We start from the raw sequence: 24,265 nt of genomic DNA on the forward strand, positions 1-24,265 counted from the left end.
AAGTCTGGTAGAAATATCACTATGTGCAAAGTATGGACCACATCGGTTTTTCCCTTTAAGAGTTATAGTGCTCACAAAATTTCCGAACATTTCCGAACTTTTGTGGGGGAGGTACTGGAAGGAGTGGACCGATATAACACTTCTTCGAACTTAAACTAAGTTTGGACAAAATATTATGAAAGCCAAATTTTGGACCAAATCGGTTCATCCGTTCGATAGTTATCTTGCGCTCCAACCACTACACACGGCGTCATAGGGGCTTTTTGTATCTTTCAGGCTATTTTCTCAGAAAGTATGGACTTGCCCCTAATGAGACATGTACAGTCGTAAGTGGGGCAGTGAATACAAGTTGCTACAGCAAAAATTAAGGAGATTTGAGAACAGGTCCTAAACTGAACTTTTCCGAAATTTTGTGTCGGAGGTACCAGAAGGAGTGGACCGATTAAGTCCAAATTAAAACCTCATCTAAGTCTGGTAGAAATATCACGATGTGCAAAGTATGGACCACATCGGTTTTTCGCTTTAAGAGTTATAGTGCTCACAAATTTTCCGAACATTTCCGAACTTTTGTGGGGGAGGTACTGGAAGGAGTGGACCGATATAACCCATCTTCGAACTTAAACTAAGTTTGGACAAAATATTACGAAAGCCAAATTTTGGACCAAATCGGTTCATCCGTTCGAGAGTTATCGTGCGCACCACCCAGACATACGGACGTACATTGCTAAATCGACTCCAAATTGTCTGAAACGGATTTCGTCCAAACATACTTGGGGTCTAAAACCATTATTTCGATGAGGCCCGTATGAAAGTGTATATACCCACTTTGGAAAGTGTATATACCCATTTCACTCAGAAATCCCCATATATTCTTGATCTGTATAAAATCCGTCTGTTCGTCTGTTGAAACCAAGATACAGCTCGCAATTTTAAAATAAAAACCTTTGTAATTCGGTATGGAAGTTGATATTACTCTTTGTATTGCTATTGAAAATGATCTACATTAGATCTTTTAAAGGAGTTATATCAGTTAAGATATTCTGCTCCTGCAAGGAATAAGAAGGAGAGCTTAGTACTTTCGTAAACGGATGGATACTAATTGTTCCTATTCACTTCAATACAGTTCGTGGTGGGGGGTATAAAAAGCTCGGCCCGGCCGAACATACCGCCGTTCTTACTTATTGGAAATGTTATTTGTTTGAGGACACATTCTACATTTTCTATTTTTCTATTTTTTTTAAAAGTATGTAAGATTTTCATGTGATGCAAAATCACTTTCCTATTTTTCACTATATTTCCACTCTTCGTTTCGTTTAGTCTCATCGTCTCACTATCACATTGACACTCGTCTCACCATCAAATTGAGACTTTATAAATATATTTATAAAACAAAAACTCGCCAAAATTGTTTCTTTAATCTCTCAGAAAAACCAGTATTTTTTTTTGCTTTATGAAAGGCGTTCTTGAAATGCACAAATTTGATTCTTGGCAAGACTATATGAACGCTATTCCTGAAATACCGTACTTTTTTTTCTGTGTAATCTCAAAAGACTTTCATCCCCAAGTTTGTGTTTCATTTTGTGTCACAGTGTAATAAGATATTGAAAACATTTTTAATTGCTGTAATCCATGCATTCGCCTTACTTCATAAGCCAAGGCTTTAATTAGAAATTCTTTTCTAATTCCATTGAACTACAAACGAATACGTAATTATATTAAAATGCCATTGTATATGGTTTCATGCCACTTTTGTAATGAGCCGATTAGGTTTTATGTTAATTTTAAAGGTGTATCAAAGTCAATTGCCAACACAGTATTCAAACGGAAACACAACATGAAAATTAATATGGGCTGAAAAATTTTATTAAAAATTCTTTAGGTTTAGACACAACAAGCTGATGTATCACAACATATATACATACATACACATTTCATTGAAAGTGATTGATTGCTGTTAGTGTGTTTGTACATATTCCATTCGCCTCCTATGTGTTTAGGAAAAGTACATAGAAGGCGGGTAGAATCTGTGAGCGTATAGAATGACAAGAGAAAAGTCTCAAATAATGTCCAACAATTATCCAACCCACTGTTATTTGGGGCGGGTAACAATAAATTGTTGATGGACTGAAAATGGACACGAAAGAAGACAGAGAGATAAATGACAAAGCATCTGAGGCAATTGGTGATGGGTCATTAAATATTCGCAATAAATATTTAATTGTGTATCAATGAATTGACTAATGTGATAATTTCGAAATAGATTTATTTAATCTTTTGGAAGCAATAGATTATGGCAAACATGTAAATGTAGATGTGTTTGCATATGTAATTGTTAATTGTTATACCCTCAGCATTTATGCTAACGATATGATAACGAGTATATCACCAATATTTTTGAAAACTTAACATAGCTGAAGCCAAGGTTTACCCTTTTAGAACACGCGACTTGTGATTGTATATTATACAAATTAAATATTTTTGGATAAAATGAAATGTTTTTGTACGTGGCAACAAATATTGGCCTTAAAAGATAATTTGCGTGGAAGCTGTAGCTATGTTTATGTTAAAAAATGGGTAAAAATAGGTTGAAGCCAACATGTCTTTTTTTGTTTTCTCTCGATTTGTGAGTAAACCACACTTCTCTCGATTTTCTTGTCAAAGTAAAAGTCGAAGCAAACTAAATAAGGATCATCTCACTAATGTATTACTTTTCAAAATTTTAACTGCTTCTACCATTAAATGATGCTGACATTTTGAAGCCAGATTTGCAGTGTTTTTTTGAAATTTTCTTCTAATTTCATTCCGCTAACAGGTTTTTCAAAAAATCATATATAGGATAGTTATTTGATACGTATATTGTGAATGTAGTCTGCACAGCTTCATTGAAATCTGTATCCAAATGCGGAAATTTTGTGCGAACATTTTTCAAAAAATCATATTTTTCGGGCCTAATTTTTACAATTGTCATTCGATTTCCTCGTACTCTATTGCACATTTTAGTTTTTTACGTTCCGGATCCAATAAATCATTCCTCGTGAAAATCCATCTAATAAAACGCGAGTTACGAGAAATTCCATAGTAGAAAAATCACCTAAAATTGTTTTTGAAAATATCGCGTATTTTATCGCGTTTTCTGCGGATTGTTTCCACTGCAAAGAAAAAACTAGTGCAGCATCTTCGTTTTAGCGGAAACAGAGATTTGAAAACTTCACTGATAAGGAAGCTACATTCATTTTATCCTAAAAAATAGTGTGTGATGCTACATCCACGGTTCTTGATTGATCGCCTTCAAACTGATATATATCGATGTAGATTTTCATGGTGGATACTGAAATCGGATGCGGACAAAAATTTTATGCACTTTATGCAAATTAGCGATATTTTATAGGTTTTTTAGTGCTAAGATGCAGCCGATGCTACATCTTAGCCTCCAAATTAAATTTCGAAAAATATATACAACTTAATAGATATGGGCTGTACATGAAAATCACATGCGGACAAAATGATTTTGATAATTACGCGATTTACACGTATTTTAAAATGCATATAAATTAAAATAGGTTATTTGACCTATATTTCCATTTCAGAAGCTTTGAGATATATCGTCATCAACCCAATTACCTTCCCTAATGGGAAAGCTTTAATATGAATGTCAATATGGCAAAATCCGTCTATTTTATTGGGAGATTTAAGCAAAATGAAGGAAGTATTCCTATAGATTTTTACAATATTTTCTACTACATAATGCATGTGAAAAAATATTTTTTTCAAACAAAAAATTATTTTTTTGACCAAAATATGTGCTTATTTTGGCTGTAACATCCAAACTATAACACCAATTTGTATGATTGTAGTCTCATTTGATTCGCCGTGAAGTTTTGATCCACAACAAATGTTTATGTAATTTTGTGACCACTAAATGGGTCTTAATTTTAAAAAAACTGACTTATATTTAATAATTTATCAATTTTATGTACATTCCGCGAATTCTGTGTAACATTTTGCAGGTATTATGCAATCTACTCGCTTAACCCAGATAAAGCCACTGGCCGTTTAAACGCCACAAAAAATGGTTGCAAAAATTGACGTAAAACTCTGATTTTTTCGAATATTTTTGTGGTTTTTTTTGCATTTTGTTATAGTACTGTCTGTTATCTGTAATTTCACGCTGATAACGCTTCATTTGACCTACGCATTTCCACACAATTGGACAAAAACCCAAGCTATTCAAAAAAATCGACTTTTATGTAATTTTCGACTTTTGATGAAAAATTTAAATATGCGATAAAAAATTAATCAAAAATGTTAGAGTCATATAAAGTCAGGGATTTGTTAGGAATATAGTAAGAGTATTTTCTCAATCAAAAACCAAGGGATTGGCATGTAAAGATACACCTATATTACCCTCCAAAGTTTTTGGAACTTTTAAAAGAAGGCCCGATTGCAGGAAAACTATTCGTTTTAGAGAAAAAAGTTATTTTTTAAAAAATGCAAAAATATAATTTTCATAAAAAATTTTAAGTTTTCTCGCAAAAAAAATTCTCGGATCTAAGTGGGTTGTCACTTCGAGAGAACTTTTTTGTAATAATTGTGCTCATTAAAATAATTAGCGTTTTTATAATATTTTCTTTCTTAAAAAGCGATATAAAAGCGCCATATCTTTTGTCCGCAACAACCAAAAATTGGCTCGCGACCAGATTCGTACTGGGAATTTTTTTCTTAACCTACATATCAAAAATCGTTGATGTACCGCTAAAAAAATTTATCATTTTTTTCTGAAATGGAATATGAAATAATTGACAATATTCGTGATATACACTTTCATACGGGCAAAATGTGCCTCATCGAAATAATGGTTTTAGACCCCAAGTATGTTTGGACGAAATGGGTTTCAGACACTTTGGATTTGATTTAGCAATGTCCGTACGTCTGTCTGTCTGGCTGGTGCGCACGATAACTCTCGAACGGATGAGCCGATTGCCTCCAAAATTTGGCTTTCGTAATATTTTGTCCAAACGTAGTTTAAGTTCGAAGATATCGGTCCCCTTCTTCAGGTAGCTCCCCCACAAAAGTTCGAAAATGTTCGGAAAATTTGTGCACACGATAACTCTTGAAGGAAGTAACCGATATGGTCCATACTTTGCACATCGTGAAATTTCTACCAGACTTAGATGAGGTTCCAATAAGGACTCAATCGGTCCACTCCTTCGGGTACCTCCCACACAAAATTTCGGAAAAGTTCAGTTTAGGACCAGCTCTCGAATCGCTTCGGTTTTTGTTGTAACATCTTGTATTCACCGCTTCCCATACGACAGTACACGTTTTATCTGGGTCAAGTCCACACTTCCTGAGAAAATAGTCTGAAAAGTACAAAAAACCCCTATAACAGCGTGTGTAGTGGTTTCAGCGCAAGATAACCGTTCGATCTGTTTTGCCGATTCGGCCAAAAATGTGGCCTTCGTCATATTTTGTCCAAACTTAGCTTAAGTTCGAAGATAACCCATATCGGTATACTCCTTCAGCTACCTCCCCCACAAAAGTTCAAAAGTAATCGGAAAAACTGTGCGCATGATAAGTCTTGAAGGGAATGACCGATGTGGTCCATAAATTACACACCCTAATATATCTACCAAATGTATATCAGTTTTGAATATGGATTATATTTGTCCACTCCTTTGTGTACGTCCCACACAAAATTTAGAAAAGCTTTTTCTGGGGCAAGTCCATTCTTCTTGATAAAACTGCCCGAAAGGTGTAAAAACCCCATAGCACCATATGTAGTCGCTGGAGAGCACTATAACTCTCGAACTGGTCAACCGAGTTGGTCATATTGGCTTTCGTCATATTTTGTCAGTTCGAAGATGGGCAACAACTTCTGGTACTTCCCCCTCAATATTTAAAACAATTCACTAAAAATGCAAAATGGAATGTACGATGTCTCTTGAACGGGGCAACCAATTTGTTCAAAACTTTGGATCTCCTAATATGTTGTCCAAATTTAATTTAACTTCCAAAATGACCGATATCGATTTTCTGGTCCAAAATGTATGCGATGACCCACTGATATGACTAGTGGGCGCGATATCTATCTAAGATCAACTTTCGTAATGGACTATGTCAGTCCATGCCTTTAAGTACCTTCTCCGCAACACTTTTGAATTTTAATCCTAATCCACATTTTTGTCGGCAAGTTCAAATGTCCAAAAAGGGCCACAAAATTCTGAAAAGATCCTAAATACATTCGATCTGTCCGTAGATGATAGTTTAAATAAGGATAGGCTGAGGGTATATCTCTGTCGGCAAAGCCGACGGATACTTTTTTACTTGTGTATACCCAGATTTTAGACAGTTTAATAAGGTTGATTAGGATGGCTCTCACGGTAACACCCGAGCAAGTACTGCAATGAGAGCATGCCATTGTGTTGCTGTACTGGAATTCTGACAGGTTTAAATACACTTACACTTATACACAATTATAATCGCTGACCACATTGACGCCGCATAGCATACCACAGACTAACCTATCGCGTTATATGTGGTCAACAAGAATTCTTTGTCTGCATCCAAAGTGGTGCCACCTAGGGACTTGAGGGCCTTTATCCTACATATCAGCTTGTCGCAGATAGCTGTGGCATGCGCCGACGAAGTGAACATGTTATCGATTATAACCCCTAGCATCTTGGTAGTTAGCTACTATCGAGCATGACATTCAAATAAGTGTTCACCTCTGCAGACCATGTGGTGAACAGAGTGGCCGTAGATTTGGTAGCGAATATTTGCATATTCCTCCAAAGAAAAAGGTGGTAAGATCAGTCAATTAGGAGTTCAGCCTTTAACATAGGACATGAAGGAAGGTACCAGACGCCAAGATCGTACAATTTATTCTTAAACAGTTAAGTAGCACAAAGTAGCGTCTGTTGGCCAACACAATTATTCTTCGTATTTCATAACTGATGTTGTCTGTTGTGTTTATGGCGGTGGCGTGGTAGTCGAAGCCTTTTACTACCTCCAAATTGTAGATACCAAAATTCACACTTGGTCCGAGGGGCAGCTGCCCTCCCTAGATCCTACAAAACAGTTTCGGGTTTGAATAGCTCAACTGGGAAGCCATCGGCTTCAGCTGCCTTATTATTCTTTAGCCGGTTTATTGTTGTCTTTTTTCCATTTTGGACGCGCGGTATACATTCAATACAATCTTCTGGGATTGGATCTGTAGTATCTTCGTCGTCTCTTCGTCGTCGCTAGTAATATACCTTTGGTCTATTCTTCCTTGCCTTCGGTTGGAGCATGAGCGCGAATAAAGCTAATGTCGAAAACCATTGCTCTTATCCACATTTTCTTTTTGTTTCTTTTCCTTTGTTCTTTCATAATTTATTGATTTTGGTGGGATGGGTTACTAGTCCAACGTCCAATCCATGTTTTTAACGTTATTATGGGTGAACGCGCGGCACATGTTAGCTCATTGCCTTCAATGGGCGTTACAGGCAACTCGGCAGGTGACACTACGAGTATGTCAGTGTCCACTTGAGATGAAATGGAACAAGATAAATCCTGAATTTTGTCATGTTAAAGCCGGTCAAGACCGTTACTTGGTACCTTTCACCCCCTACGACACGATCCTCAAACAATCCTTAAACTGCACTTAAGCAAAAATGTAGAAGTTTTCTGAAGGAGATATCAGAAGGTGTTGTCCGATATAGACTTTCTTGCAAATGCACAATGGTCCCAAATCCAAATTTTCTGGCCAAAACTATTTCAACGTACATTTTGTATTGAAATTAATTATTATTTTTATTAAATGTGTACAAACAGCAATTCTTACGTTTTATCGACCAAAATGACCAAAAACTGCCAAAATTTGTTGAACAGGGTTGTCCCGTTGTGTGGGGTCTAAACCAAAACATTGACCTATGTTAACTATTTTTGGTACAAAGGATTCATATCTTGCAAGAGTTCGAAATACCAAATTTCAGCCGAATCGGTCAAAAAGTGTCGCTAAAATTCACAAAATATCTAAAATCGGACGGTACTTTTATGTGGGGACTATGACAAAAAATGGACCTATTTTCAAAAAACATACACGTACTTGTTTTCTACACTCTGAAACCCTTAAATATGAATTTTAAGAAAAATCGGTTGATAGATGTAGGTATTACCGTTCTATTTCAATTGGATACTACGTACAGTCACAACAGGTATTTACAAAAAATTCTCCCATCTTAAAATAGAAAAATCCACTTTATTTTAACTGTGGCAAATTTGAGCAGGAATTTATTTCTCAGTTTATTAGTTCAGACCCCCAGCTATCTTCCAAAATCAATTTGGAGGTGGACAAACTTGGACATTTTTTTAAAAGTTTAAATATATTTTAAAAATATTTGTAAAAAATAATTTTTAATATATATATAAAAATTGATTTTATTACGCTAATTTTACAAATTTCATCGCCCTTTTTGTAAATATTATGAAAGTACTCATTAACAGCTTCCCGATTCATAATAACTTTGGTCTCACTTCTGTATATTTATCAGCGACGCAATACAACAAAAATTGTATATTTTACAGCACAAAGTCCGTTTTATTTTTACATAAAAAAGTGTCAACTTTGGTACTGCGCCAATCAACGAATACTAACGTTATTTACAAAAACTAATTATTTTCAGATGACTTGAGGTGTTTTTTATTATTCTGTGCAAAAAAAAGTTAAAATTTCGAAACTTCAAAAATAGGGTTTTGGCCAAAAATTTCCTGATTGAAACCTATGTGCAATGGTATGATGTGTAAAGTTTCGACCAAATTGGATACTCAATTCCTCAATACTTTCATCATTTCAGAAAGTATGGACTTGCAAAAGAAAACAAAAATGTACGCTTTTCGACTGAGGCTATTTGATTAGATTTGCCGTTAAGCTATATATAGAGACGGATGTTCGTGAGAAGCTGTTTGTTTTGTTTATAGGTTAGAAAACAAAAATATTGCGTTTCATGTATACTGAAAAAACAATTCTTGTTATTTAAGTTTATTAAAAGTCTCTCATCAGACTAAATGAATCGAATCGAATTAATTACATATTTAAGTCAAGCCGTTTATATAAAAATTCAAATTGAAATTTCGATTTGTTTTCACATCTTTATTTGAAAATAAATTACAAAAACATATGCAAATTACATATAAATTGTAATTTCATATGTGAGGCCAAATGTGAACAAAACATTAATTTAATATTTATGAAAGCACGAAAGCACGCTGCAGCCATAAACTCTACATCAAATATCAAATGGTATTCTATTGAAGCTCTTTGTAATTTTGTATATACCATGGCAAAGCGGTAGACATACAATTTACAAACATCTTTCTTCATTAATGTTCTTGCTTAGATACCAGATGCTTACAGATACGAACACCTGAGTGTATTTTCAGCAGCAGCACCTATGGGATCTTTGCAAGCCTTATTAGATATTATGGAATATTAACTTTGAGTGTTTATTCCCCGTTGTTGTTATTCTTTCAACCTCAAAAAAAAATTGCTTTCAATTTGGCTGAAATTCCATTAAACAAATTATGTTTCCCCATGCCCATTTTCCGAGATAACCTATTTCCGTCGCATATCTATACACAACACTCATTCGCCCCAATATTCAATGGAAAATATTAACGCGATTTTGAGAGTTTATAAAAAAGTAGAATATAGACGAATTTTAATAAATTGTTTTATTACCACATATACTGCATGTGGTGGCGTTGGTGTTGGTGGTGTAACGCAGCAGGAATACAATTTTCTCATTTGACTGTTCCTCGTTTTTACACACGACTTCATTTTAGCTCAAGCACGAAATTAAGATGGAAAAAATCAAAGAGCAGCGACAACAAGATAACATTTGCTTAGGAAAAAGTTTTTTTTTATTGGCAGGCATATATTTAATGATGTTGTCTGTGCTTTAGACCTTAGTTCTAATATCAAACAGCAGGTAAAAACTCATTGTACAGCATAAATATAATTTCGATATTTATCTAGCAGAATCCACAATGTATGTGAACGTTGCGTGAATATCCTTATAAATAAAAATCAAATAGTGGTGGTTGTGTGGGTTCAAATCATCGGCTTTCCTTTTTTAATTGTATCATTGATCATTAAGCTCGATCCCTACGAGTAATTAATTAAAAATTTATATTAAAAATGATCTAAAAAGGCAAAATTTTCAAATAAATAAAATCAGCTGAGCCAGGCAGGGGTTTGAACCCACGTCCTTGAAAAACACAAGAAAAAAGGCCGTGACAAGCGTGTTAGCGTTCAGAGCCGTACTCATTACTTTCAAAGGCAGCGCTAAGCGTTTGTCATGAACAACAACTAAATGGGCAAATACCCATTGTTGTTGTAAAAAACAAAAAATGAATTTTAAAGAAGAAAATTTCGATGACAGCGAAGCCGCTCCACAGCCGATATGTCTGAAGAGCCTTCTCCAAAGGCGAAACATGCATGTCGCATAGTGGTGGTTGTGTGGGTTCGAATCGTCGGCTTGCCTTTTTCACCTGCATCATTAATCTTTAAGCTCGATTCCAACGAGAAATTAATTTAAAAATAACAAGTAAAAAAGTATCAGTCGACTTTGCCGACAGAGGTATACCCTCAGCATGTGTATATTGAAACATTTTTTCCCAAAATACGTATGTATGTATGTTTTAAAAAATTTGGGCGTTTGAACCGACAAAAATGTTGGTTAGGATTAAAGATCAAAAGTTTTGCGGAGGAGTTACTAAAAGGAATGGATCGACATTGACCGTTATGGAAGTGGATCTCCAGCCGCAACATATGGTGTCATAGGGGTTTTTTACACTCTTCGGGCAATTGAGGCAGCGAATGCAAGTTGCTTCAACAAAAATCAAAGTTAGACGATATTAGGTTTTAAAGTGAATTTATCCGAAATTTTGTGTGGGAGGTACCGGATGGAGTGGACAAGCATAGTCCATATTTGAACCTGATCTATATCTGGTAGATATATTAGGATGTGTAAAGTATAGACCAATTCGGCCACTCCCTTCAAGAGTTACCGTACGAACAATTTTTTCAAACATTTTTGAACTTTTGTGGGGGAGGTACCTGAAGGAGTGGACCGATATTGCTTATCTTCAAACTTATACTATGTTTGAACAAAATATTACTAAGGCCATATTTTGGACCGAATCGGCAGATCCGTTCGAGAGTTATCTTGCGCTCCAACCACCTCACAGGGTGTCATAGGGGTTTTTTGCAACTTTCATGCTATTTTCTCAGGAAGTATGGAATTGCCCCTGATGAAACTTGTACCGTCTTCTGGAGGGCAGTGAATACAAGTTGCTTAAACAAAAATTAAAGATATTCGAGAGATGGCCCTAAACTGAACTTTTCCGAAATTTTGTGTGGGAGGTACCCGAAGGAGTGGACCTATTGAGACCATATTGGAACCTGATATTACTCTGGTAGAAAGTTTACGCTAGACAAAGTATGGACCATATCGGTAACTCCCTTCAAGAGTTATTGTGCGCACAAACTTTCCGAACATTTTCGAACTTTTGTGGGGGAGGTACAGGAAGGAGTGGACCGATGTAGCTCATCTTCGAACTAAAACTAAGTTTGGGCAAAATATTACTAAAGCCAAAATTTGAACCGCATCAGTTCATCCGTTCGAGAGTTATCGTGCGCTCCAGCCAGCAGGACAGACAGACAGATGGACGGACGGACATGGCTAGATCGACTAAAAATTGTCTGAAACACATTTCGTCCAAACATACTTGGGGTCTAAAACCATTATTTCGATGAGGCACATTTTCATCGTATCAAAGTGTATACACCTTCCTTAGCCTAAAGGCTGAGGGTATAAAAATCAAATGTCGTTCGCTGGTAATGGCATCAGTTGAGAACGGCTGAACCGATTTGGATAATTCTTTCCTTCAAATGTTCGTCATAATCCGATTTAGGGTTTTATGCACAGAAAATTTGACCATGCCCACTTTTTCAATTTTAATCTTTTCTACAAAAACTACTAAACTGGTTTTCCTGAAATAGTCAAGTAATGTACAGGGATGACCTTCGGTGAAAATAGGCTACATATTTTATTGAATTTCGGAGGGACCGGGGTTCCTCCCCTATGCGATATTAACCCAACTTAGGTTTTTATGAAAAGAAAATGTAACCACGCCCACTTTTTTCAATTTAAATTTTTTCTACAAAAACTACAAAGCTGATTTTCCTGAAATTGTCAGGGAATGTACAGGGATGGCGCCCGAAAACAGGCTACATATTATATTGATTTCCAGAGAGACCGGGGTTCCTCCCCTATGCCATATTTTTAAAAAACGCTACATTTGCAACAATTACGAATATATTTGTTTAAATATGTACGAATTAATCTACAAGCAGGTACTTTTGTGGGGCCTAAAGATCCGACCCCTCCTGCTCTTTTCATACCCTCAGCATTTATGCTAACGAGGGTATATACACTTTCATACGGGCAAAATGTGCCCCATCGAAATAATGGTTTTAGACCCCAAGTATGTTTCAGACAATTTGGAGTCGATTTAGCAATGTATGTCCGTGTGTCTGTCTGTCTGGCTGGCTGGTGCGAACGATAACTCTCGAACGGATGAACCGATTAGGTCCAAAATTTGGCTTTCACAATATTTTGTCCATACTTAGTTTAAGTTCGAAGACGGGTTATATCGGTCCACTCCTTCTGGTACCTCCACAACAAAAGTTCGGAAATGTAACCGATTTGGTCCATACTTTGCACATCGTGAAATTTCTTCCAGACTTAGATGAAGTTCCAATATGGACTCAATCGGTCAATTAATTCGGGTACCTCCCACACAAAATCTCGGAAAAGTTCAGTTTGGAACCTGTTCAGGAATCGCTTTGATTTTTGTTGTAGCAACTTGCATTCACTGCCCATCATATAACGATATAAGCTTCATCAGGGGCAAGTCCATACTTCCTGAGAAAATAGCCTGAAAGGTACAAAAAAGCCCTAAGACACCGTGTGTCTTAGTTGGAGCGCAAGATAACTCTCGAACGGACCTGTCAATTCGGTCCACAATTTGGTGTTTGTGATAATTTATGCAAACTAAGTTTAACTTCGAAGATAAGTCATATCTATCGGTCCACTCCTTCAGGTACCTCTTCCACAAAAGTTCAAAAATGTTCGAAAAATTTGTGCACACGATAACTCTTGATGGGAGTGACCAATTTGGTCCACACTTTACACATCCTAAAATATTTACCATATATAGATCAGGTTCAAATATGGACTATATTTGTCCACTCCTTCGGGAATCTCCCACACAACATTTTGGATAAATTCACTTTAAGTCCTGCTCTCGAATCACTTTGATTTTTGTTGAAGCATCTTGTATTCGCTGCCTCAATTACGGCAGTAAAATTCAGGGGCAAGTCCATACTTCTTGAAAAAACAGCCCGAAAGTTGTAAAAAACCCCTATGGCACCATATGCAGTGTCTGGATGGCTCGAACCGAATATATTTCCGAATATAGCTATATTATGTTTTTCGAGGCTAGTGTGATAAAAAAGCCCTATCTATCGATATCCCCTCAAATTTTTGAGCTTTAATCCTATCCATACTTTTGTCGGTGCATACTGCCAAAATTTTGAAAAACCCCCTAAATACATTTTTTTTTTGGGAAAAAAGTATATCTATCACACAGGCTGAGGGTATATCTTTGTCGGCAAAGCCGACTGATACTTTTTTACTTGTTATCTCCAATATCACTGAACCGATTTCCATGAAATTTGCAGCAAAAGCTCAAGGTTTACCGTTGTTATGTATATTTTATGCATTTTGTAGGAGGTGGGATACCCTCCCCACGCCTTTCTCTTAAACGCTATATGTATAAACTAACTATATGTATAAAGCAAAAATTTTGGGAGGCAATGGGGTTGTGTGTACCCTAGGTACATATTTGGAGCCAAACTTCCGTACCACGCCCACTCTTTTCTATACATTATTTTTCCAAAACTACGGAACTTAATTTCCTGTAATTTTCAGAAAATGTTCAGGAATGTCCCGTGGTCCAAAATGCTATATGTTTATAGACGAATTTCGGGGGCCTATTTGTAAAAACTCGCTATATTTGCAAAACTTATCAGTGCAGCGGCTTGCAAATTAGTTTTCGAGACAACGGTGGTTGCGCCCTCGATCAAGAAAAACGATATCTTAAAAAATGTCCTTAAATAGTGCGGTTCAACGGTCCATCAGCTATGAAAAACTGAAACATATAAGTCTCAATAAGCGGGATAATTCGACTTAACAATTTTTTTAACTTTTATAATTAGATCGCTTTAGGATAACGGCAGGGGACCTTGACGATAATAAATCAATGGGCGAAAAAATCCGACAAAGTCCGTAAGAGAAAAAAAGGTTACAGACAAAATCTGATAAATTTATAATCGTCCTCAGTTTGACAATGGACCGAAGAATTGTCAAGCACAAAGATCGTTAAAAGTTCTCATTAAATTTCATTGTTATAAATTAAAATTTAGGAAAATCCCTATAAAAACAATTTAAATTCATTGGACTCAATCATCCATGATTTCGATTTGTAAAGTCATAAAATTGGCTTTATTTTACCATTAACAATTATTTGTATATTTTATGTTCTATAATCCACACTCACAAATACCTATACCATATGTGTAAATCATTCAAATTTACGGGCTTACATTAAACATCGAACAATCCCATTTAACTCATGTAAGTCATAAAATAACTTTTTTTGGACTGTCGTTTTCGATAATAATAACCCTAACAAACTATTACCATTACAGTCTCTCCAATAAATGTGAACATTTCCTTATTTCGCTATGGTCTCTTGGGTATAGCATGGTTTTGTTGTTGCTGTTTGCTTTTAAAGCCATTTTATTGGCAGTAATGTTGTTGGTAATTGTGTATCCCAATTCATATCCCTGTTTGCTATGGTAGAGTGCTTATTTTCCCTTTTTTTGTGGTATGATGTAAACACCTTTTACCTTGCTGATGGAAGGAGACCCAAACACTCTAACGGAAAACATTTTAGTTGTCTTGGTTCTTGGGGCTAATGCGTAGATGCTTTCGTTCCATGGATGGAATAATATTATTACGAGTAAACATACAAAATTTGATGGCAGAGACCCCGTTCTCCCGCACATAAAATGAACATTATATTGCTCGGTTGACTGGTAAAATGTTAACCTAAACTCACGCAATTACCATGACCCCGAAATTGTGGTAATTTCCAACGATAGATTTTATAAGACTTCAAATGCTGTAGGATAACAACAACAATAACTTATTAAAAGGCCATAAAGATAAGTTAGATAATGATGGGATTACTTTTGCCAGGCATAAGACTGTTTAAGGTAAAGGTTAAATAATTCATAATTTGATGAAGTTTGTTATAAATAAATAACGATTATATGTTATCTTTAACGTTCACTTTTGTCATCTTTCATGCTAGTGCTATTCTTCTAATTTATCGTAGGTTAAAGATAAATCTTATAAAAAAAAATTATTTATAATTCATTAAAATCTGATTTGTTTAATCCAATTTTTGTAATATATGACTATGTAGTAGTCTGATTATGTAACTAGGTAATGAGAGAATTAACGAAAATCCTCCTTAAAGTAACTCAGTACCAATGAAAAAGTAAATAGAAATATAGAAAATATACTTCTATTTTAAATATCATAATTTAGATGGAAATGAAACGATGATTTTTAACTTTGTTTCTTTTTATACCCTCAGCATTTATGCTAACGAGGGTATATACACTTTCATACGGGCAAAACGTGCCTCATCGAAATAATGGTTTTAGACCCCAAAGTATGTTTGGACGAAATCCGTTTCAGACAATTTGGAGTCGATTTAGCAATGTCCGTCCGTCTGTCTGGCTGGCTGGCTGGTGTGCACGATAACTCTCGAACGGATCAACCGATTCGAACCAAATTTTGGGTATCGTAATATTTGTGCGCACGATAACTCTTGAAGGAAGTAACCGATTTCGTCCATACCTTGGACATCGTGAAATTTCTACCAGACTTAGATGAGGTTCCAATATGGGCTTAATCGGTCCACTCCTTCGCGTACCTCCTACACAACATTTTTGGAAAGTTCAGTTTAGGACCAGCTTTGATTTTTGTTGTAACAATTCGTATTCACTGCCCCCCATACGACGGTACAAGTTTCATCAGCGGCAAGTAAATACTTCCTGACAAAATAGCCTGAAATTTGCAAAAAAAATCCTATGACACCGTGTATAGTTGTTGGAGCGCAAGATAACTCTCGAACGTATCTGCTGATTCGGTCCAACATTTTGTCCGAACTTTGTTTCAATTCGAAGATAAGCCCTATCTGCCTACTCCTTCAGGTGCCTCCCCCACAAAAGTCCGGAAATGTTCGGTAAAATTGTGCGCACGATGACTCTTGAAGGGGATGACCGATTTGATCTATATTTTACACATAATAATATACCTACCAGGTATAGATCATGTTCAAATATGGTCTATATTTGTCCACTCCTTCATGTACCTCGCACATTAAATTTCGGATAAGTTCACTTTAATACCGGCTCTCGAATCTCTTTGATTTTGATTGAAGTACCTTGCATTCACTGCCTCAATTACGACGGCAAAAGTTTTTCCAGCCGCAAGTCCATACTTCTTGAGAAAACAGCTGGAGAGCACGATAACTCTGGAAGTGATCAACTGATTTGATCCAAAATTCGCCTTCGTGATATTTTATCCAAACTTAGTTTCAGTTCGAAAATGGCCAATACCGGCCCACAACTTCCGGTACTTCCCCCCAATATTAAAAAAATGTCACTAAAATGGTATGTCCGATATCTCTTGAACGGGGCAACCATTTTGGTCCTAACTTTGGATCTATATATTTTGTATAAATTTAGTTTATCGGTCCTCTCTTTAGGGCATCTCCCCCAAAAATGTCCAATATTTGTGTATAAGTGAAGTTTAGGTTCTGTTCGAAGATACTTTAGAAATGTATACCGATGCTGTTCGTTGTGGCCTGTTTACAGCAATATTATGTTTTCGTGGACAAGTCCAAGCGTCCATCCGTAGATGAAAGTTTCAATTCACATAGACATAGGGTATATCTCTGTCGGCAAAGCCGATTGATACTTTTTTACTTGTTCATTTAGATTTCCCACATATTCGTCATATTTAGGGGTCTTCTTATAAGGTTTAATTTGACTAATGTAAACTCAAAACCAAATTCTGTATTGGTCCGAACTCTTCTGTTATTATTGAGGTGACAGCCGCTTTCCAAATGAGATTCGGATGGTCTTGAATGTGGTTTGTATAGTTTGCAAGGGGTCTTTAAATAATCGAACCGACTAACTTACCTGAAAACTATGATTTACGTTTTTAATACTGCATTCGGCTGTACATAAATCGGATAAGTCGATTTCATCGAAGACATCACTCTGAAAATATATAAATTTATAAATATGACTTATTAATGAAATTCTTACAATATTTTTTAGCAATTGTGAGCTAGAATTTTTTATTAAAAATATTGAATAGTAGGTTGTTTTTGAAGGGGTGACCCCCACTTGTAAATTTCAGAAAATAGAAAAAAATTTTGTTGGCCTATTTTAAAGAATAACTAGCATATAATATTTGGTAAAACTTACAAATCGATCGGAACAAAAATGACTGAGATATGAGTATTGGAAGTATAGATTTGGAGTATAGTATTGGAGTATAGAAACTTAAAACGTGTTTTTCTCGAAATGACATTTTGAAAACGGTGCCAACTCTAGCTCAAAAACTAATAAACCGATTGTCAAATAATTTTGCTAGATTATCAAGAACATCAAAAACCATCCTTTCATCGATCGATTTAATTTTTAAATTTGCCCGCTTAATGACAAAAACACATTAGTTTTTTTAAGCCAAAAAATGGAATTTTGACTTTTTGGTTTCAACATTTTGGTAAAAACTAATATTTTTTTAAAAATTCGATCGATGAAGGACTAGATCTTCATGTTCTTAATTATCATACAAAAATATATGACGATCGGTTTATTAGTTTTCGAGCTATAGTTGGTACCGCAAAACGCTTTAATAAAAACAGGATTTGGTAGACGGCCAATTACCACAAATCCGCATAATATTTTCAACAAGAAAAATTCAGAAAGTAGATTAAGATGTGCTCTTTTAGATGAAAAAAAAAACATTTACTAAAAAGTTGCATAGTTTTTTGGAAAAAAATTTATGAAATATGCTACTGAATGAATATCGCGAAACCCGAATGCAGTCATTATCGCAGTAAGTCAGCTGAAAAATAAACCGGCAGCAAGGGCCGATTGCAAAGGCATCAGCTGAACCATAAGCGGAACATAAATATTCTATCCCTCCCCCATTGAGTAAACATAAAACTTTAACATAAGTCGAAACAAGTAAGAGAGGGCTACACTACTATAGGCTACTACCTCTGGGCACTAGTTCTCCACGGAATTTCTAGGTGAGTTTTCAAGTTTGGTTTTTGTAATTTGCCGGAATATATCTCCTAGAATTTAAAATATAGACCAAAAATTAAATTTGGAAATTTCTTCCACAAATGTTACGGTCGATTTCACCAGCTAAACACTATTCAATCATTATCCAAAATTATTTGCATCTACCTTGACCAAAGCTCTTGCTTCGTGCAAAAAGATGCCGGTAATGAACTATAACTGTGTGCTTATGGTTACATTACACACAATTAAAATTGTGGGAACCCTATATACAAAAGGCTGTAACTTTGTTATCTGACCACAGTTTCCAACATTGACTATTTCAGTCCCGCCCTTCAGGAACCTCCAAACGAAATTTCAAAAATGTTCGCTATAGTGCAGTTTAAAGTCATGTCTCAGGTTTTTTGCATCAGTTTGTCCCCGCGGCCTATTTTATGACAGTAAAATTTTTTTAGGTGACAAGTCCATACCTCTTTTGATTTGGCCAAAATAGTCTAGAAAAATCCTGCCGACACCAACTGAAATTACTGATGAGTACGATAACACACTAACTATGAATACCTCCATCTTAAAACTTCAGTTCAAATTTTTGGGGATTGTTTTAAAAATTTCTTCGGAGATAGTCTATGTGATTCTGATTATGATATATGATATATTTTGACATAATGACCAAAAAATGCCAACGGTGACCCATCTAAAAGACTCTTTGGTACGAATCCCACAATTCAGTCCATTTCCATGTGTCGTGTCGTGTCGTGTCGTTTTTTTTTAATCTTGACTAAAACATTATATATTTGTTTTTGCTTGGGAAAGATAATACTTAGCACATTTGTACAGTCAGATGCTTTAGTAGAAATAACTACTTACCAACCACCCAATTTTTATACACTCAGTCTTTAGGCTAATGAGGGTATATACACATTGGTATGATCAAAAATATGCCTCATCGAAAAAATGGCAAGTACGTTTGGACAAAATCCGTTTCAGACAATTTGAAGTCGATTTAGCCATGTCCGTCCGTCTGTGTGGCTAGCTGGGGCGCGCAATAACTCTCGATTCGAACCAAATTTTGCTCTTCGTACAATGTTAGTTTAAGTTAGAAGATGTGCCATATCGGTCCACTCCTTCAAAAAAATTGTGTGTTCGATAACTCTTGAAGGGAGTAACTGACTTGTCCACACTTTGTACATCGTGAAATTTTTACCGGACATAGATGAGGTTACAGTATGTTCTTTATCGGTCCACTCCTTCGGGTATCTCCCACAAAAAATTTCGAATAAGTTCAGTCTAAGACCTGCTCTCGAATCGCTTTCATTTTTTTTTTTTTTGTAAAAACTTGCATTCTCTACCCCCATTACGACGCACAGTGTCACGACCGTGGCCAAAAATGGTAAAAAATTGTATAAAAGTGTATATCGATATTTTTTGCTGTATGAATAGTAAGAAGTGAGTACTTCAAATATAAAGGTCCCAGCTGCAGAAGTTTTCATATGAATGTGTCATTTCTCTTTTTCAGCGACCACCTCACTGAGAGGATACCTCCTTTTTTAACAAATCGTTTTGCGGTGTTGGCTATAGCGCGAAAACGAATGAACCGATCATCATATATTTTTATGGGCTTATTAAGTACCTAATAATCTTGCTTTAAAACGAGAGAATTTTAAAAATATCAATTTTTAAAAAAATTGTGAACAGCGAAAGTCAAAATTCGATTTTTTACAAAAAATTTACCGTTTTTTGACCACTAATCGGTCAAAAATTTTTTTAAAGGAAATTTCTCATATATAAAGACAAGAGTTTGATATATTCAATATGCTCACAAACAATATGAAGACTAAACACCAAATTTCAGTCATATCGGGTGGATATTGAGGCCACAACACTCAAAACACCGAAAATGAGGAGCCACGGTTCTATGGGGGCTATAGGAAGACGAGGACCTATACCGATATATTTCTGGTGGAATGTTATAAGTCCCCCAACGGAGACTTAATACCAATTTTCAGCCATTTCGGTGTGATAGTCAGGCTAAAACCAGTGGAGGTACCGGCCTATGGGGGCTATATGAAGGCGTGGACCTATGCAGATAAATTTCAAGGTGAAGGTATAATGCCCCCTACGAAGACTAAATACCAAATTTCAGCAATTTCGGTGTAATAATGAGGCTAAAATCTTCAAAATACCGACAATCGGGAGGTACCGTTTTATAGGGGCTATATCTGTTGAAATGTTTGATATCTCTGCCGAAGACTAACCACAAAATTTGAATACTTTCGGTTGGTCATTGTGTCTAAAACATTCAAAATACCGAAAATCAGGAGGTACGGCTTTTTGGGGGCTATATCGAAACGTGAACCGACCAACCCAATTGTTTGTCTTGAAGATTGTAAGTCAATAATAGGTAGGTGTACCAAAATTGATGCACCTACGACAACTCCTTCTATTTTTGGCCACAGTTAATATGAACTCGCGACATTGTGCGACGGTACAAAATTTTTCAGGGGCTATTCCATAATTCCTGAGAAAATAGTCTGAAAGTTGTTAAACACCCCTATGACACTATGTGTATTCGCAGGAGCGCACTATAACTCTCGAACTGATCAACCGATTTGGTCCAAAATATGGCCTTCGTAATATGTTGTCCAAATTTAATTTATGTTTGAAGATGAGCCATAACGGTCCACTCCTTCAGATACCCGCCACGCAAATGTTCAAATATGTTCGGAAAAATTGTGCGCACGATAACTTTCGATGGGTGTAACCGATTTGGTCCATACTTTGCACATCGTGAAATTTCTACCAGACAAAGATGAGGTTCCAATATGGATCTAGTACAGTGATGGCCATCAACAACAACTTTCCTATGCCCGCGTGCATACGACACACACGTACACTATAAACACATTCGTTCGATTAACGCATTGTTTACGTTTCCATTCACACTAGCGCAAGTTATAATCTGCAAATGTGTGATTTTGGCCATCACTGATCTAGTACCTCCCGTTTATCCACTTACGACAATTTAATTTTTTTTAGGCGAAAGTCCATAGTTCCTGAGAGAATAGCCCGATAATTGTAAAAAACCCCTATTGCACCATGTGTAGTGGTTGCAGTGCACTATAACTCTCGAACTGGCTTTCCTAATATTTATTTATTTAATGTTTATAATATTAATCCAACTGAAATGGCTTGTGGACGTGATATATATCGAAAAGAAGTGACTCTCAAAATAAAATCCTCTTCCAAAATGAACTATGTCGATCAGTTCCTTTAAGCACATCCTCCGCAACACTTTTGAGCATTAACCCTATTCCACATCTTTGTCGGCAAGGTCTAATGTCCAAAAAGGGACTGAAACCCTCTATAATACCTGATGTTTGAGGAAAAAGGATTTGGGTTATGTAGCCGATATTGGATCTGTCCGTTGATGCAAGTTTCAATTCACATAGGCTGATGGTACAAGGTGGCGCAAAAGTAATCTTCCGAAGTTTTTTGGCTGTAATTTAAAAAAAATGAAAAACTTTGATTTTTCTTGTGGATTATTTTTATTTGGTCTTTTAATTTTTTTACATCAAGTCGAGAATATGATATCAATTAAATGGCCGCCGCCACAGGTTATTGTCATTTGAGCCCTTTTTATGGCATTTTACATCACTTTGGCCAAAACTTCCGGCGATAGGTCCTAACATTCTTGGCGGATATTGTCTTTAAGAGCTGAAAGAGTCTGAGGCTTGTTGACATAAACCCGCGACTTCAAAAAGCCCCACAAAAAGAAGTCTGGAGCGCCTCATCACTCATGATTATTTTTGATAAAAAATCATCTTCCTCTTGGTGGTGATTAAGGATGGATTGATCGTATGTTAGACGCGATTGGCGGTCAGCGTTTAACAGCTGATGCACCGTCTGGACTTTGTACGAAAACATCTTCTAATATCGTATCAAAATTCGCTGTAAAGGCCGTCAACTGATACCCATTTGCTTGGCACGTCGTCTGGTCTATATCGAAGGCGCTTCCGTGACATCCTCGGCTACAGCAGCAATATTCTCGGCAGAACGGATATTCCGGGGTCTGCCATGCCTGGCAGCATCTCCTGTTGTGCCAGTCTCTTCGAAGCGAGCGGCTAAACGTCTGCGACGAAATTCACGTTGTGCCAAAGTCACCGACCGATTATTGGTCAAATAAATAGTCACCAATATTCCGCGTTCTGGAGCAGTGTAGCGTAACATTGTTTATTAACGTATATTTCGCATGTGTTTACTACACAAATGTCAAATGTCGGCAAAGCCGACTGATACCTTTTTAATTTTTCAAGAACAATTTATTATAATATTCCCTAGTGTAAAAGTCGACTTAGTTGCAGGATGATTATTTCATTAGAATGACCCCGTCTTTTGATATCACTAGAATTTATAGATAGGGAAAATGTATTCTCTGAAGTTTTAAAATTCTAGTTATATGCTTACTCTTAACTTCATGCAAAATTTCATAACGATTCGGAAAAATGCAAAGTGTAGCGTGGTAACAACGTTGAATTGGGCAAAATTATAGCCGGACGACTTGATTTTGTTTCAATAAGCACTTATTTCTTATTATTCATGAGTCTCAACGTCTATAGACACTACGTTGTGTTTACTCCGCAAATAAATTTGATGTTATCTCGTCCTAGTTTCAAGTACAATTCGTATTACATGCAATTCGTATTACATTACATGCAAGTTGAAACTTATTAATTCAACTTATTATGTATGTGAGTTTGGTGTGGTCTTTTAAATTGAATAAAAAATATTTGAAGGATTATATTTAATATCATTTCATATAATAGAACAATTACAATTCAATAGAATTTCATAGCAGGAGAAAGTTTCCTTTGCGGAAGCATTACGATCAATTACTTTAAACGTTTTCAATGAGTTCCTACAGACGAATGTATTTCAGGAGGAGGGAAAGAAATGTTCTGTTTGAAATTTTTGGCATTCTAAAGTATTTCCTTTGTGTCATCACAGCACTACCTCTGGCTTAATAAAATGACTTTGTTAGAAATGAATAGAAAAATTGTTTTTTATGTGGAAGTCTTTTCTATATAGTTTTGTACAACAGATATATTTTTAGAAAAATTTAGGGAATTTGGTTGGAGAACATAAGAAGAAATGTACGTAAATAGAGATTTCACTTGTAATATTTAAACTCTATTAAATGACACTTTTATTATTTTTAATTTAAAATATTCTAAAAGTTGATAAAAATACTTCAAACATAAATCGTAATCAATGCAATATTGCAACGATTTCTTAAAATATCAGTGCTTAGTATGTTCTTCTACAATATTATCCAAACCTATTCTCTCAGTACTAATCGATTCAACATAATCACATTTTCATTCCTCTCATGCATTCTATCTACGTGGTCATACGAACATTAGTTTTCGTCTCGATATTTGTAGAGTTATAGGCTTTTTCCTAGTTAAGGTCAATAACACTATGCAACACGAAAATTATTAACCATATTCTGACACAGCAGCGTGATAGAAGACCAAAAATAAGAAGACACGTTTCCCGGCGTTTTGCCCTATCACATCCACTTTCGCGGCTATGGGCACCCAAAGACCTCAGGCCTTGATGTAAAAACAGATCATTTTATCAGGCTCATATCTTCTACACCGCTGACAATTTGAGTTTACTCGTTGAAACAAAGATGTAGCTCTCGACTTAAAGAATAATAATTGAGAACACATATCTATGGAGCAGAAACCGAGAAAAGAGGAT

The 24,265-nt window shown here is 35.9% G+C and overlaps 1 protein-coding gene across 18 annotated transcripts in view; it reads right to left on the bottom strand.

The window, feature by feature from the left end:
- The window catches only part of LOC141390384 (diacylglycerol kinase eta), a 213,197-nt gene that overhangs the window by 43,332 nt on the left and 145,600 nt on the right, over nucleotides 1-24,265 (bottom strand). For all 18 annotated transcript variants that reach the window (XM_073963413.1, XM_073963356.1, XM_073963336.1 and 15 more), the window contains one exon: nucleotides 17,387-17,467. Coding sequence is in view for 10 of the 18 variants with exons in the window: in XM_073963356.1 (XP_073819457.1) it covers nucleotides 17,387-17,467 (81 nt within the window). In the remaining 8 variants the exon portion in view is untranslated. The remainder of the gene's footprint in view (nucleotides 1-17,386; nucleotides 17,468-24,265) is intronic.

The sequence above is a fragment of the Musca autumnalis genome, unplaced genomic scaffold, assembly GCF_047663935.1.
Source record: "Musca autumnalis isolate F117 unplaced genomic scaffold, ASM4766393v1 scaffold_1, whole genome shotgun sequence".
In the NCBI taxonomy this organism is placed as follows: Eukaryota; Metazoa; Arthropoda; class Insecta; order Diptera; family Muscidae; genus Musca; species Musca autumnalis.